This window comes from Sinohyriopsis cumingii, chromosome 17 (genome assembly GCF_028554795.1).
Source record: "Sinohyriopsis cumingii isolate HCF-2022 chromosome 17, ASM2855479v2, whole genome shotgun sequence".
Classification (NCBI taxonomy): Eukaryota; Metazoa; Mollusca; class Bivalvia; order Unionida; family Unionidae; genus Sinohyriopsis; species Sinohyriopsis cumingii.
Window position 1 is genome coordinate 14,447,490 of NC_142977.1, and position 14,291 is coordinate 14,461,780.

The window sequence follows — 14,291 nt, forward strand, 5'->3', positions numbered from 1 at the left end:
TTGGAAGGTTGACGAATATACAGAGATTCTAACCTCACACTGAGAGAGAGAGAGAGAGAGAGAGAGAGAGAGAGAGAGAGACTTGGAAAGCAGCCGGGAAACATTATCAAGAATTTGTAAAATTGATAAAGCAGAAAAGGTATTGAAAGAGTGAAAACCAAAGGAATGATATAATACGGAGAAGATGGCATTAGTAGTTTGAAATCAAGCACAAAGAAAATGTTTTCACAACTGCATTACCAGATTAGCCAAAGCCAGTACATGTTTGTTAAAGAATTGGAAATCCATCTCCTGATTGTTTGTAAAATACAGCCTACGCGACATGAGAGAGAAACCAAAGTGATATAAGAAAAGAACGAATGCGGCGTAAGAGATTCATGGAAACTATATGAGAAATTAGAACACGAGAGGAAGGTACAATCGATGCAAGAAAAGAGCGAAAGTGATGTAATATAACCTAGCTTTCCCAGAAGCAGTAATTATATTCAACTCATCCAATCAGTTATATCAAAGTGATGAACAAGTATTTAAGAGGTATGTATATATACCAGTAAAGATCTATAGAGAAGAAATCATAGAAGTTCTTTATTCCAATTTCTTAATGTTGTTGTTAAGTTTGGTTTGCACCATTTTTCAGCCTAATATAGGTTATACATGGCCGCCAGTATAACTGGTGCAGGTATAATCCGTGTAAAACCCAGGTACTAACAACTGCCGACCCATGGCGAACATCTAGAGCTTTCTCACATATCCACATTGGTCGAAACCGAGAGTCACGCGGACGGTGTGTGATGGCAGTGATCTGTAAAGGCTAGTTTTTTAGACCACCCGGGGCCGGCCGAATTTATACAGCCATTTTATGATTTGATAACTTGATAGATCAAGGGATGCTACAAGACAAAGTACATAAAGCAGTGTCAGTGAACATAATGAGGATAAATATTAGCAAAGAAAGCGAACATATATGCGAAAACACACCAAAAAATACAAATGTCTCATAAATCTAAAAGATAAGAACGATACCTATTTCTATAGAGGAGATAGACATAGTAGAAAACTGTCTATTTATTACATATATGTCTCAGGCAAAATGAAAGGTGCATCATATTTAGTATTCTTTGTGGACAAAGAAACACTTAAAAATAAAATTAGGTTCTTGAGAGGCAACGGAAGTTGAAGTGAATCAGCTCAATAGATAGAACATTAGAGATGCGTAAGAAAATGTTCAAAATAACGTACAAACTTTTGAACTGAATAGAAGATAACATGGTCGTTTATTCAGGTAGCATAGACAGAGCAGTTCCTAGTTTCGTAGTTATAAAAAAACAATAGGAATTATAACCTTACTAGGTTTTATTGTTTTGCTGGAATGTTATTAAAATTTGTTACAAAAGGTTGTAAAACAAAAGGTAATATACAATCAAGATTTGAAACCAAGTAAACGCAATAAGATTCTAAATGATAGTATAAGTAGGTTGATAAATAAACCAGGAGGAACGTAATCACATAGTATAACAGATGCTGGGCGATAAAAATAGCAATCAGGATTACAATGTATAAGCAGAAAGTCAAAATATCGAAAACTGAAACGAAATATTTTCGAAAGAGAGAACTGAAAGGGCTTTTTGTCGAGAATTCAGCAGTTACACTTTAACAGATTAATCAGTTTATCATACAACAGGATTGAGAATTTCCAACTTTAAGTGTGCTGTAATAAAACAGGAAATGACGATTATTAAATAGTGATACATTATTGTATTTAGAAACATCGACTGATTTAACAGTATAAACTAAAATGACTGACGAAAATAAGGGCAAATTCAGTATGACTGGATCTATGAGAGCGACCTACGACTAACCAATTCTGTCTTAAAATAACAGATTATATGACATGCAAATTGATTTGGTCGATATAGAACACTGAGGCGCCTTTATTTCTATTTTGCCCGTTCTGGTAGCATTTACCTCCTTTCGGTAGATATCTATCGGTATGTAACGTTCGACGATCTCTTTTGATTAAACACCATTGCGTATTATGTCTTACTTCCCTCCTAACTATTGCCTCTATTATATATTAAACATCATCAAAAAATTACATTCCGTTATCCGGTTGTACATTGTGCTCACATGTGACCATATGTGATGTCAATATATCGAACGTAATTTTTATCTATTTTTCCTACGAGTATAATTGATAAATATAGTTGGACTTTCACTCTACCAATCTAAATTTGTCCTACCCAGCGGTTTCCATACAAACTGAAAGCTAATTCTGATTATTAATTTTTGCTCATATCTAATCTTCTTAAACTCTAATGTTTCTGGTTAACCTGTTCGTCTTCTGGAACATGGCTCCTTGTTATCGTAAGCCAAATGTTTGTGAATAGGCAAGATACAGTGCATGTTTTAAATCTTCAGCTAGATGATATTTATTTGTATTGGTCAATCTGACGCTTCAATTAATTAAAAATACAAACGATGCAGACCTTTCCCTTACCTATTACGGTTCCCTAATATCCACATTATTTTCAATTTGAATAAAGTTCAACCGATTGCAATATTACCTTGCCCCATAGCAACGAGTCAACTATAGTGAGAAAGTGTGTGCAGTCAATATATCTAACATCTATGAGGTGTCTCGAATACATTCTCTCAGTGACCGAGTAAACAAACGACATACCCCTACCTCAAAAGCATAAACACACTTGAAGGTTTTCCTCTATAATATAATGTTTAAGCTATTTAACCTTTGAGACTGAAGAAAAATCATTTAAATAATACGTTATGAATAATCCATAATATAATGTTATTTAGGCATTTTACATCTAAAATTATGTAGTCTATTGATTTAATGAAAACCAAGGAAGATTGCTATTGTATTCATTTGTACTATGCCGTCATTGTTTATTTATATAAAATTACATTTAGATTACAGTGGTAACTTCTTATTAGTTATTTATGAAATCCAATAGTCTTTAAAATAATATAATGAATGAACATGATATAATTATCCTATTCTTAAAAAAGAACGTAAAGTACTATGGGCAAAAACGCATTACACATGCTATTACTTATTGTTCACATTATTTCTTATGAGCTGTGTCACTGCTGAAGTAAATGGTCGTTCCGCTCGTTCGCCCCTCCTCTGATCCAACTGTGGAAGAAGTTTATGTGAGTATCTGAATTTGAACTGATATATGTTTAATTAAAAAGTATTTCTGTTTAGCCAGAAAGGTAAATACAAAATTTCATTCAGGAAAATGGGTCTTTATGTTTGAATTCTTTTTGAGTCTAGACTCAAACTGAATACTTAAAGTGACATTTCCTTCTGTTCAATATATTGAAAAGTAACAAAATCGATATTCATCTGAGGTAATAAATAACGTTGCTCATCATGGAGCAAATGAAGGCCGTAAATAATGCCTATTGTTATTAAAGAATTGCAGCACAAACGAAGATATCAAGACCAACCTTTTACGTTTATACGATATAATATAGAAAGAAACGATTGATGCCATCAAAGAGTAGAAACAACTGAAAGTATGAAACATTCTATTGGGTAGATGGTCAAAATTCATGGAACATTTGAAAGGTGATGCACGTGAATCACTTCCTAATTATCTGTAATTATCATGACACTAAATGTTATTGTATGCATTTGATTCTACATATTAACTAACTTGTATTTACCCGTGTGAAATCCATGTATCGAAAATATGTATGAAACTTTCCATACAAGCACTCGTGACAATGTTACATCGTCTTTTAGCGTATATTGCAAAGGTCACGTGATATTTAGGTAATATCTATATATTTCTGCACACTTGACTAAAATTAACATTATCGATTTAGACACATTCATCGAAAAAAATGCATGTACGTGCGTACATACAAGAGACCAAGCAAAGATGTATATTTATATTCAATGACGTTTGATCGAGTATTATTAATACGTGTTCGGTGGCCTACAAAGGAAAACAATTCACATGGTACTAAAACGGTCACCTTTTGCGATTCGTTATCTGCAAACTAAGAAACTCCCGTTACATAGAAGAATTATAACTATACAACTTACCATTATATTGCCCTCTGAGCCCAAGCTGGGGATTATGGTTCATGGTATTAAAGAAAATCTCATCAGGTATTGTGGTATTTTTGGTCCAGTTGTAGACATCCTGTGCTACGTGATTATTTATGAGGAAATCAACGAAGTCTCTGTTCGCCACAATGTGGACACCCCCCTTGAAAGGACGGATATTATGTGGAGGTGTTCCTGCGTGTTCCCATCGTTGATGCCATTCACTGCATGAAACAATCATAGCAGATATAATTTGATTAAAACGATAGAAGCCATAAGGTTGATTTATGTCATGCAAGGTTCTATTTGCATCTTTATGTACGATATAAATATATGAGTAGTATAGTTGAGACCCAAGCGTGAGTCTTGTGTTAAATACAATCATCATATACTGGGCATAAGGGAAAAATAATAGTAGGTAGACATTTTTAAAAACATTTCTATGACATAAACCAGAGTATCGATTCAGTCAAATCCACTCAGTTTAGGCTCTGAAAACCATGTCAGGCAGAATTATTTGGTGTGTTCAGATCTTAAATATGCTACATTTCTAGTTGCGCGTTATTTGTTCAAAGTTCTTTTAATGTACCTGATCTTGTCCAAAATCAAGTTAATTTTCTACCTGAACTGAATTATTGGTTTTGGCTCTCTAGTAAACATGGTTATCACAATCTCAATCTTGAACATTAAATTGCCGGGTTGTTTACTACACATTTTATATTACAATTTTAGTAACATATTTCTAATTATGACTAGATTTTATCTTGTAAATATTTTCAACCTTCTAGAAGGTTATATTCCATTAGGTAATGTTAGTTGTACAAAAATCTAATTGCAGCCTGAGGTCAGGTAGAAGACGATAATCTTGTTACGAGAACAATTATCCGATATGGCTTTAAGATCTTGGCATAATCACTTGTATTATATAAAGTCCATAATTCTTATGGGCTGGAAATTATTTCTTTAAATTATTTCATTCAAGTGATTCGTCTCTGGAAATACAAAGTGCTCTTCAAAACTAACATTCCTGGAAATATACACTTGAATTTATATTGCAATTGCAAACAAGAATGTATTTCTGGATTGTACTTTTGTGATCTAACAAAGGACTGTTGGTACATTAGCATTATACAGGCCACTACGGGCACATCAACACCTTCAGCGTTGGATATAATTTGGATTTCCTCTATCGTTTAATCAAAACATCAATTGTAAGGACTCTGTAATTCTATGATATTTTTTGGGATTTAATACGCAATACAGTAATTTTCCTTTGTTTTTAAATTTTCTCTTTCTATTCTAGGGAATAAGATTTTTGTTGAATTTTACAATGCTATTGTTCTCACTCGTTTACATTACTAATTTTATAATAGCATTAGCAGTATTAGCAGTAGTTGTAGCAGTAGTAGCGGTAGCAGTAGCAGTAGAATCTGTAGTAGTAGCAGCAGTAGTAGTGGTATTTATGGTAGTAGAAGCATTAGTAGCTGTATTATTAGCAGTAGTAGCTCTATTAGTAGCAGTAGTAGCAGCAGTAATAGTAGTATTAGCCGTAGTAGTAGAAGTAGCAGAAGTAGTGTAGTAGTAATAACAACAGTAGCTGTAGCAGTAACAGTAATAGTAGTAGCATTAGTAACTGTAGTAGTAGTAGTAGGCAGTAGTAGCTGTATTAGTAGTAGGCAGTAGTAGTAATAACATTAGTAGTAGAAGTAGTAGTAGATGTAGTAGTAGCATTAGTAGCTTTAGTAGTAGCTTCAGTAGTGGTAGTAGTAGTCGTAGCTGTAATAGTACCAGTAGTAGATGTAGTAGTATTGGTAATAATAGTCGCAGTAGCAGTAGTAGTAGTAATATTAGTACCATTATTAGTTGTGATAGAAGTGGTAGCTGCAGTAGCATCAATAGTAGTAGTGAGAAGAAGAAGACCAGCTTGGTTATCATTACATGTTTCGTGTAGAAAATCTTAGGATTGAATGTTTAGGAATTTATATTGGATGCAAATTTACTCTTACAATTTAAATGTGCATTATAATTTTTTTTTTGCAATTCTGTAATCAGAAATGTTGTGCAAGTCGACATAGGAAGTGTTCTGCTTTATCAGCAAGTTCTCCTTGGCTGGCGTTTATTACTCCCGTCTTGATGAAGTGCTCCTGGAGCGATTTTCCTGTGATGCCTCGAGTGAATCCAAAGAACATGTATTATAAATCTTGTAAGCTATGAAGTTAAACGGAAGCTGAAAGTTAACAGGCCTGCGACCATATTTATAAGACGATGTTATAGTACAGTTCGTATATCGTCGTCAAACTCGGGAAAATGGACATTATAATGTTTTAACGATAAAACACAGGTTAAATGAATCACCCTAGGTAAAGACATTTCTTGGAATCGAGTTATGATTCTCCAGAATTATATTAAACTCCTAAAGCCGTGAATAGTTTACATTTTCTTTGCAGGTAAGAACAGAACTAAGTACTATATTTTAAACAGTTCCATTATGTATGATAGTAATGAAAAGATGTAAATATTTTGACACAATTTGATTCAAGTCTCTTTTGAAGCTTTGAAACAGTGTTAAAAATATATTTCTTTATTATTGGATGTGAATTTTGTAAATATGGCATGTACTTGTTTGTTTCAACTTTAAAAAAAAATTATATATATTAGTAATCATAGAAATGATTATTGTAAAGACGAGTTCGCTAGCAGCTTCATGCTCAGCAATAATTTAGAAATAAAATATTCTTAAAGTTACAGAGCATAATATATTTATATTTTAGGTTAAACGCCCATTAAAAATACTTTCTTGACAAATGATTGTGATATTATTCTAAGATATAGAATTTTTAAGCACTTTGGCTATTGTTAAATTTTTCTATATCTTGTTGTATACATTTTATTTGAAAAGACAGACATTTTAGAATTGTATGAGGTTGCTAACCTTGAAGGAATATTGTACTGGTATATGTATTTATAGATTTAAAATGTAAAACTTATATATACGTATTTCTATATCCGGAATGTGCTTTTCTATACCAATTATTCTATATTGTCAACAAAAACAGTATTCCGTTGGAATTGATGATGCATATAGATCGCCTGTTCTCTACAGTTCGATTCGGGCAAACTACATGAGAGTTTCCTTTTCTATTAATTGATCCCACACTATGACTGCGTCCCCAGTGATCTGAAATAACACCAACATCGCTACGAGTGACACCAATGTGGAAACCCATCTCTCATAGAAAATCTATTGCACATTCATGCATCAGGAAGGTGCCGCTATTGGTTGCATACAACAAAAATGCTACTGAAGAAAGTATCTGAAAAATGTATTAACGAAATCTCCTCATAAAATATCTCACAATCTACGCAACATGCATTTGTACCATTTTGCAGTTTTCTACATTAGTTGTAAATCTCATCCAATTAAAACAATTCGATACGCGAAGTCTTGTGCAAAACTGACATGCAATTGGACGTCGGACATATTTTAAATGACAGCGTGCAATTTGAAATGCTTCAAGACAAACGAGGAAACGAAGTCGCATTTAAATTAGAGACTCTGATTTATCAACTTTTTAAAAATTTCTTTACAAGTGAACATTGTTTAGCCTACACTACAATAACATGACGATTATACAACGTCGCTTACACGGATATATGTCTCGTGCAGACATTTTCTTCCAGTCCTCGTACCAATAACAAGGCTCAATTATCTATAATTTAACTTATGTGCCAACAAAATAACAAAAGCAAAAACAAACAGTGTAAAATATAGTCTGATACAATAAAGAACATTCAACGTTTCAACGTAAAACAAAGTGTTGTTTGGAGAGAAGGGGAAGAAAAGTGTTATTGGGAGAGAATGGGGTATAAAGTGTTATTGGGAGATGGGGGAAGCAAAGTATTATTGTGAGAGACAGAGCTACAAAGTGTTTTTGCGAGATAGGAGATGCCAAGTGTCATAGTGATCGAATGGGATGCAAAGTATTATTGTGAGATAGGAGAATGCAAAGTGTTATTGGGAGAAAGGGGATGTAAAGTGTTATTGGGAGAGAATGGGGTGCAAAGTGTTATTTGGAGATAGAAGGCTGAATATGTTATTGGCAGACAGGAGGATGCAAAGTGTTATTGGGAGAGGGGATGCAAAGCGTTATTGGGAGAGAGGGGGATGGAAGGTGCTTTTGGGAGAGAGGTGGATGCAAAGTGCCTCTGGGAGAGAGGGGGATGCAAGGTGTTATTCGGAGAGCAGGGGCTGCAAAGTATTATTGGGAGATAGGAAGATGCAAAGTGTTTTTTCGGAGAGGGGATGCAAAGTGTTATTGGGAGAGAGGGGGATGCAAGGTGTTATTGAGAGAGAGGGGGATACAAAGTGTTATTGGGAGAGAGGGGGTTGCAAAGTGTTGCTGTGAGAGACGAACCTGGAACTTCTTTTTGCGAGAAAAGGGATGCAAAGTGTTATTTGGATAGAGGGTGATGCAAAATGTTAATGTGAGAGAGGGGGATGCAACGTGTTATTGGGAGAGAACGGTGTGCAAGGTGTTATTTTGAGAGAGGTGGCTACAAAGTGTTATTGGGAGAGTGGGGGATACAAAGTGTTATTGGGAGAGAGGGGATGCAAAGTGTTATTGTAAGAGAAGGGAATGCAAAGTGTTATTGGGAGAGTGGGGGAGGCAAAGTGTCAATGGGAGAGAGTGAGATGCAAAGTGTTGTTAGCAGAGGTTGGATGAAGAGTGTTATTGGGAGAAAGACGATGTAAAGTGTTATTTGAAAGAAGGGGATGCAAAGTGTTATTGCGAGAGAGGGGAATGCAAAATGTTATTAGGAAAGAGGAGGATGCAAAGTGTCATCGGGAGTGAGGGGGATGCAAACTGTTATAGGGAGAGAGGAAGATGCAAAGTTCTATTCGGAGAGGGGATGCAAAGTGTTATTGGGATAGAGGGGAATACAAAGTGTTATTGGGAGAGAGGGGGATGCAAAGTGCTATACGGAGATGCAATGCAAAGTGTTACTGTGAGAGAGGGGGGTGTAAAGTGTTATTGGGAGAGAGGGGAATGCAAAGTGTTATTGGGAGAGTGGGGGATGCAAAGTGTTCTTGGGAGAGAGTGAGATGCAAAGTGTTATTGTGAGAGACCTGGATGCAATGTTTTACTGGGAGAGAATGGGGTGCAAAGTGTTATTTCGCGAGAGGAGGCTGCATATGTTGTTGGGAGATAGGATGATGCAAAGTATTATTGGGAGAGGGGATGCAAACTGTTTTTGGGAGAGAGGGGGATGCACAGTGTTATTGGGAGAGAAGGGGACGCAAAGTGTTATTGGGAGAGAGGAGGGTGCAAAGTGTTATTGGGAGAGAGGGGGGATGCAAAGTGTTATTGTAAGAGATAAGGTGCAACGTGTTTTTGCGAGATAAGGTATGCAAAGTTATTGGGATAAAGAGGGATGCAAAGTTTTATTGTGAGAGAGGGGATGCAAAGTGCTATTTTCAGAAAGGTTATGCAAAGTATTTTTGGCATAGAGGTGGATGCAATGTGTTATTGGGAGAGAGGGGAATGCAAAGTGTTATTGGGAGAGAGGGGGATGCGAAGTGTTATTGGGAGAGAGGTGGATGCAAAGTGTTATGTATGAAACGTAACTGCAACGTGTTTTTGCGAGATAAGTGATGCAAAGTGTTATTTGGATAGAGTGGGATGCAAAGTGTTATTGTGAGAGAGGGGGATGCAAAGTGTTTTTGGGAGAGAGGGGATGGAATGTGTTATTGGTAGAGAGGGAATGCAAAGTGTTATTGGGAGAGTGGGGGATGCAAAGTGTTATTGGGGAAGAGTGAGATGCAAAGTGTCATTATGAGAGAGCAGAATGCAAAGTGTTATTTAGGAGAGAGGGGATGCAAAGGGTTATTGTCAGAGTAAGTGATGCAGATTGTTTTTGGGAAAGAGGGGGATGCAAAGTGTTATTGTGAGAGAGGGGGATGCAAAGTTTTATTGGGAGAAATTGGATGTAAAGTGTTATTGGGAGAGAATGGGGTGCAAAGTGTTATTTGGAGGGGGGAAGCAAAGTGTTATAGGGAGAGAGGGGAATGCAAATTGTGATTGGGAGAGAGGGGAGTGCAAAATCTTACTGGGAGAGAGGGGACGGAAAGTGTTATTGGGAGAGAAAGGAATGCAAAGTGTTATTGGGGGAGAGGAGTTGCAAAGTTTTGTTGGGAGAGAGGGGAATGCAAATTGGTATTGGGAGAGTGAGGGATACAAAATGATTTTGTGAGAGAGTTGGATGCAAAGTGTCATTAGGAGAGAGGGGGTTGAAAGTGTTAACGTGAGAAAGGGGGATGCAAAGTGTTATTGGATGAAAGTGGATGTAAAGTGTTAAAGGGAGAGAATGGGGTGCAAAGTGTTATTTGGAGAGAGTAGGGTGCAAAGTGTTATTGGGAGATAGGAGGATGTAAATTGTTATTGTGAGAGGGGAGGGGATGCAGTGTGTTATTGGGAGATACGAGGATGCAAAGTGTATTGGAGAGCGAAGGATGGAAAGTGTTATTGGGAGAAAGAGGATTAAAGTGTTATTGGGAGAGAGGGGTATGCAAAGTGTTATTGGGAGAGAGGGGAATGCAAAGTGTTATCAGGAGAGAGGAGGATGCAAAGTGTCATTGGGAGAGAGGAGGATGCAATGTGTTATTATGAGAGAGGGGATAGAAAGTGCTATTGGGTGAGAGGGGGCTGCAAAGTGTTATTGGGAGATAGAAAGGTGTAAAGTGTTATTGTGAGAGAGGGGTATCCAAAGTGTTATTGGAAGAGAGGGGAATGTAAGTTGTTATTGGGAGAGAGGGGAATGCAAAGTTTTGTTGGGAGAGAGTGGGATGCAAAGTGTTATTGGGAGAGAGGGCTATGCAAAATGTTATTGGGAGAGAAGGGGATGCAAAGTGTAATTGAGAGAGAGGGGTATGCAAAGTGTTATTGGGAGAGAAGGGGAAGCAAAGTGTAATTGGGAGAGATTAGGATGCAAAGTGTTATTGGGAGTAATGGGGATGCAAAGTGTCATTGGAAGAGAAGGGGCTGCAAAGTGTTATAGGGATAGGGGATGCAAAGTGTTATTGGGAGAGAGGGGGACACAACGTGTTAGTGGGACAGAGGGGGATGCAAAGTGTTATTGACAGAGAGGTGGATGCAAAGTGTTATTGGGAGAGAGGGGGCTGCAAAGTGTTATTGGGAGATAGGAAGTTGCAAAGTGTTATTGAGGGAGGGATGCAAAGGGTTATTGGGAGAGAGGGGTATCCAAAGTGTTATTGGGAGAGAGGTGGATGCAAGGTGTTATTGAGAGAGAGAGGGGGATACAAAGTGTTATTGGGAGAGAGGGGGTTGCAAAGTGTTGCTGTGAGAGACGAACCTGGAACGTCTTTTTGCGAGAAAAGGTATGGAAAGTGTTATTTGGATAGAGGGTGATGCAAAATGTTATTGTGAGAGAGGGGGATGCAAAGTGTTATTGGGAGAGAACGGTGTGCAAAGTGTTATTTTGAGAGAGGTGGCTACAAAGTGTTATTGCGAGAGTGGTGGTACAAAGTGTTATTGGGAGAGAGGGGATGCAAAGTGTTATTGTAAGAGAAGGGAATGCAAAGTGTTATTGGGAGAGTGGGGGAGGCAAAATGTCAATGGGAGAGAGTGAGATGCAAAGTGTTGTTAGCAGAGGTTGGATGAAGAGTGTTATTGGGAGAAAGGCTATGTAAAGTGTTATTTGAAAGATAGGGATGCAAAGTGTTATTGCGAGAGAGGGGAATGCAAAGTGTTATTAGGAAAGAGGAGGATGCCAGGTGTCATTGGGAGAGAGGGGGATGCAAACTGTTATAGGGAGAGAGGAAGATGCAAAGTTCTATTCGGAGAGGGGATGCAAAGTGTTATTGGGAGAGAGGAGAATGCAAAGTGTTATTGGGAGAGAGGGGGATGCAAAGTGCTATACGGAGATGCAATGCAAAGTGTTATTGTGAGAGAGGGGGATGTAAAGTGTTATTGGGAGAGAGGGGAATGCAAAGTGTTATTGGGAGAGTGGGGGATGCAAAGTGTTCTTGGGAGAGAGTGAGATGCAAAGTGTTATTGTGGGAGACCGGGATGCAATGTTTTACTGGGGGTGAATGGGGTGCAAAGTGTTGTTTCGCGAGAGGAGGCTGCATATGTTGTTGGGAGATAGGATGATGCAAAGTATTATTGGGAGAAGCGACGCAAACTGCTTTTGGGAGAGAGGGGGATGCACAGTGTTATTGGGAGAGAAGGGGACGCAAAGTGTTATTGGGTGAGAGGAGGGTGCAAAGTGTTATTGGGAGAGAGGGGGACGCAAAGTGTTATTGTAAGAGATAAGGTGCAACCTGTTTTTGCGAGATAAGGTATGCAAAGTTATTGGGATAAAGAGGGATGCAAAGTTTTATTGTGAGAGAGGGGATGCAAAGTGTTATTTTGAGAAAGGGGATGCAAAGTATTTTTGGCATAGAGGTGGATGCAATGTGTTATTGGGAGATAGGGGAATGCAAAGTGTTATTGGGAGAGAGGGGGATGCGAAGTGTTATTGGGAGAGAGGTGGATGCAAAGTGTTATGTAAGAAACATAACTGCAACGTGTTTTTGCGAGATAAGTGATGCAAAGTGTTATTTGGTTAGAGGGGGATGCAAAGTGTTATTGTGAGAGAGGGGGATGCAAAGTGTTTTTGGGAGAGAGTGGATGGAAAGTGTTATTGGTAGACAGGGAATGCAAAGTGTTATTGGGAGAGTGGGGGATGCAAAGTGTTATTGGGGTAGAGTGAGATGCAAAGTGTCATTGGGAAAGAGCGGAATGCAAAGTGCTATTTAGGAGAGAGGGGATGCAAAGGGTTATTGTCAGAGTGAGTGATGCAGATTGTTTTTGGGAAAGGAGGGGATGCAAAGTGTTATTGTGAGAGAGGGGGATGCAAAGTTTCATTGGGAGAAATTGGATGTAAAGTGTTATTGGGAGAGAATGGGGTGGAAGTGTTATTTGGAGGGAGGAGGCAAAGTGTTATAGGGAGAGAGGGGAAAGCAAAGTGTGTTTAGGAGAGAGGGGAGTGCAAAATGTTACTGGGAGAGAGGGGACGGAAAGTGTTATTGGGAGAGAAAGGAATGCAAAGTGTTATTGGGAGAGAGGAGGATGAAAAGTTTTGTTGGGAGAGATCGGAATGCAAATTGTTATTGGGAGAGTGAGGGATACAAAATGATTTTGTGAGAGAGTTGGATGCAAAGTGTCATTAGGAGAGAGGGGGTTGAAAATATTAACGTGAGAAAGGGGGATGCAAAGTGTTATTCGATGAAAGTGGATGCAAAGTGTTAATGGGAGAGAATGGGGTGCAAAGTGTTATTTGGAGAGAGTAGGCTGCATAGTGTTATTGGGAGATAGGAGGATGTAAATTGTTATTGCGAGAGGGGAGGGGATGCAATGTGTTATTGGGAGATAGGAGGATGCAACGTGTTATTGGGATAGAGGGAATGGAAAGTGTTGTTTGCAGAGAGGGGAATGCAAACTGTTATTGGGAGAGTGAGGGATGCAAAATGTTTGTGGGAGGGAGGGGGATGTATAGTGTTATTGTGAGAAAGGGGGATGCAATATGTAATTGGGAGAAAGGGGATGCAGAGTGTAATTATGATAGAATGCGGTGCAAAGTGTTATTTGGAGAGAGGAGGCTGCATATGTTATTGGAACTGAGGGTGATGCAAAGTGTTATAGTGAGTGAGGGAGATGCAAAGTGTTATTGTGAGAGATGGGGCTGCAAAGTGTTATTGGGAGACAGGAAGATGCAAAGTGTTATTGTGGGAGGGGATGCAAACTGTTATTAGAGGGGTATGCAAAGTGTTTTTGGGAGAGAGCGGGATGCAAAGTGTTATTGTGAGAGATGGAGGTGCGTCGTGTTTATCCGAGATAAGGTATGCAAAGTGTTATTGGGATAAAGAGGGATGCAAAATGTTATTGTGAGAGAGGGTGAAATAAGTGTTATCTTGACAAAGGGGATGCAAAGTTTTTTGGGATAGAGGTGGATGCAATGTGTTATTGTGAGAGAGGGGAATGCAAAGTGTTATTGGTAGAGAGGGGGATGCGAAGTGTAATTGGGAGGGAGGTGGATGCAAACTGTTATTGTGTTAGACGGAACTGCAACGTGTTTTTGCGAGATAAGTGACTGAAAGTGTTATTGGGATAGAGAGGGATGCAACGTGTTATTGTGAGAGACGGGGATGCAA

At 38.2% G+C, this 14,291-nt stretch overlaps 1 protein-coding gene across 1 annotated transcript in view; it reads right to left on the bottom strand.

The window, feature by feature from the left end:
* LOC149777792 (beta-1,3-galactosyl-O-glycosyl-glycoprotein beta-1,6-N-acetylglucosaminyltransferase-like) overlaps positions 1 to 14,291 on the bottom strand; it is a 114,345-nt gene that overhangs the window by 4,698 nt on the left and 95,356 nt on the right. Inside the window, exon 2 of the mRNA XM_089938263.1 lies at positions 4,076 to 4,302. Within this exon, the coding sequence (XP_089794389.1) occupies positions 4,076 to 4,302 (227 nt within the window). The remainder of the gene's footprint in view (positions 1 to 4,075; positions 4,303 to 14,291) is intronic.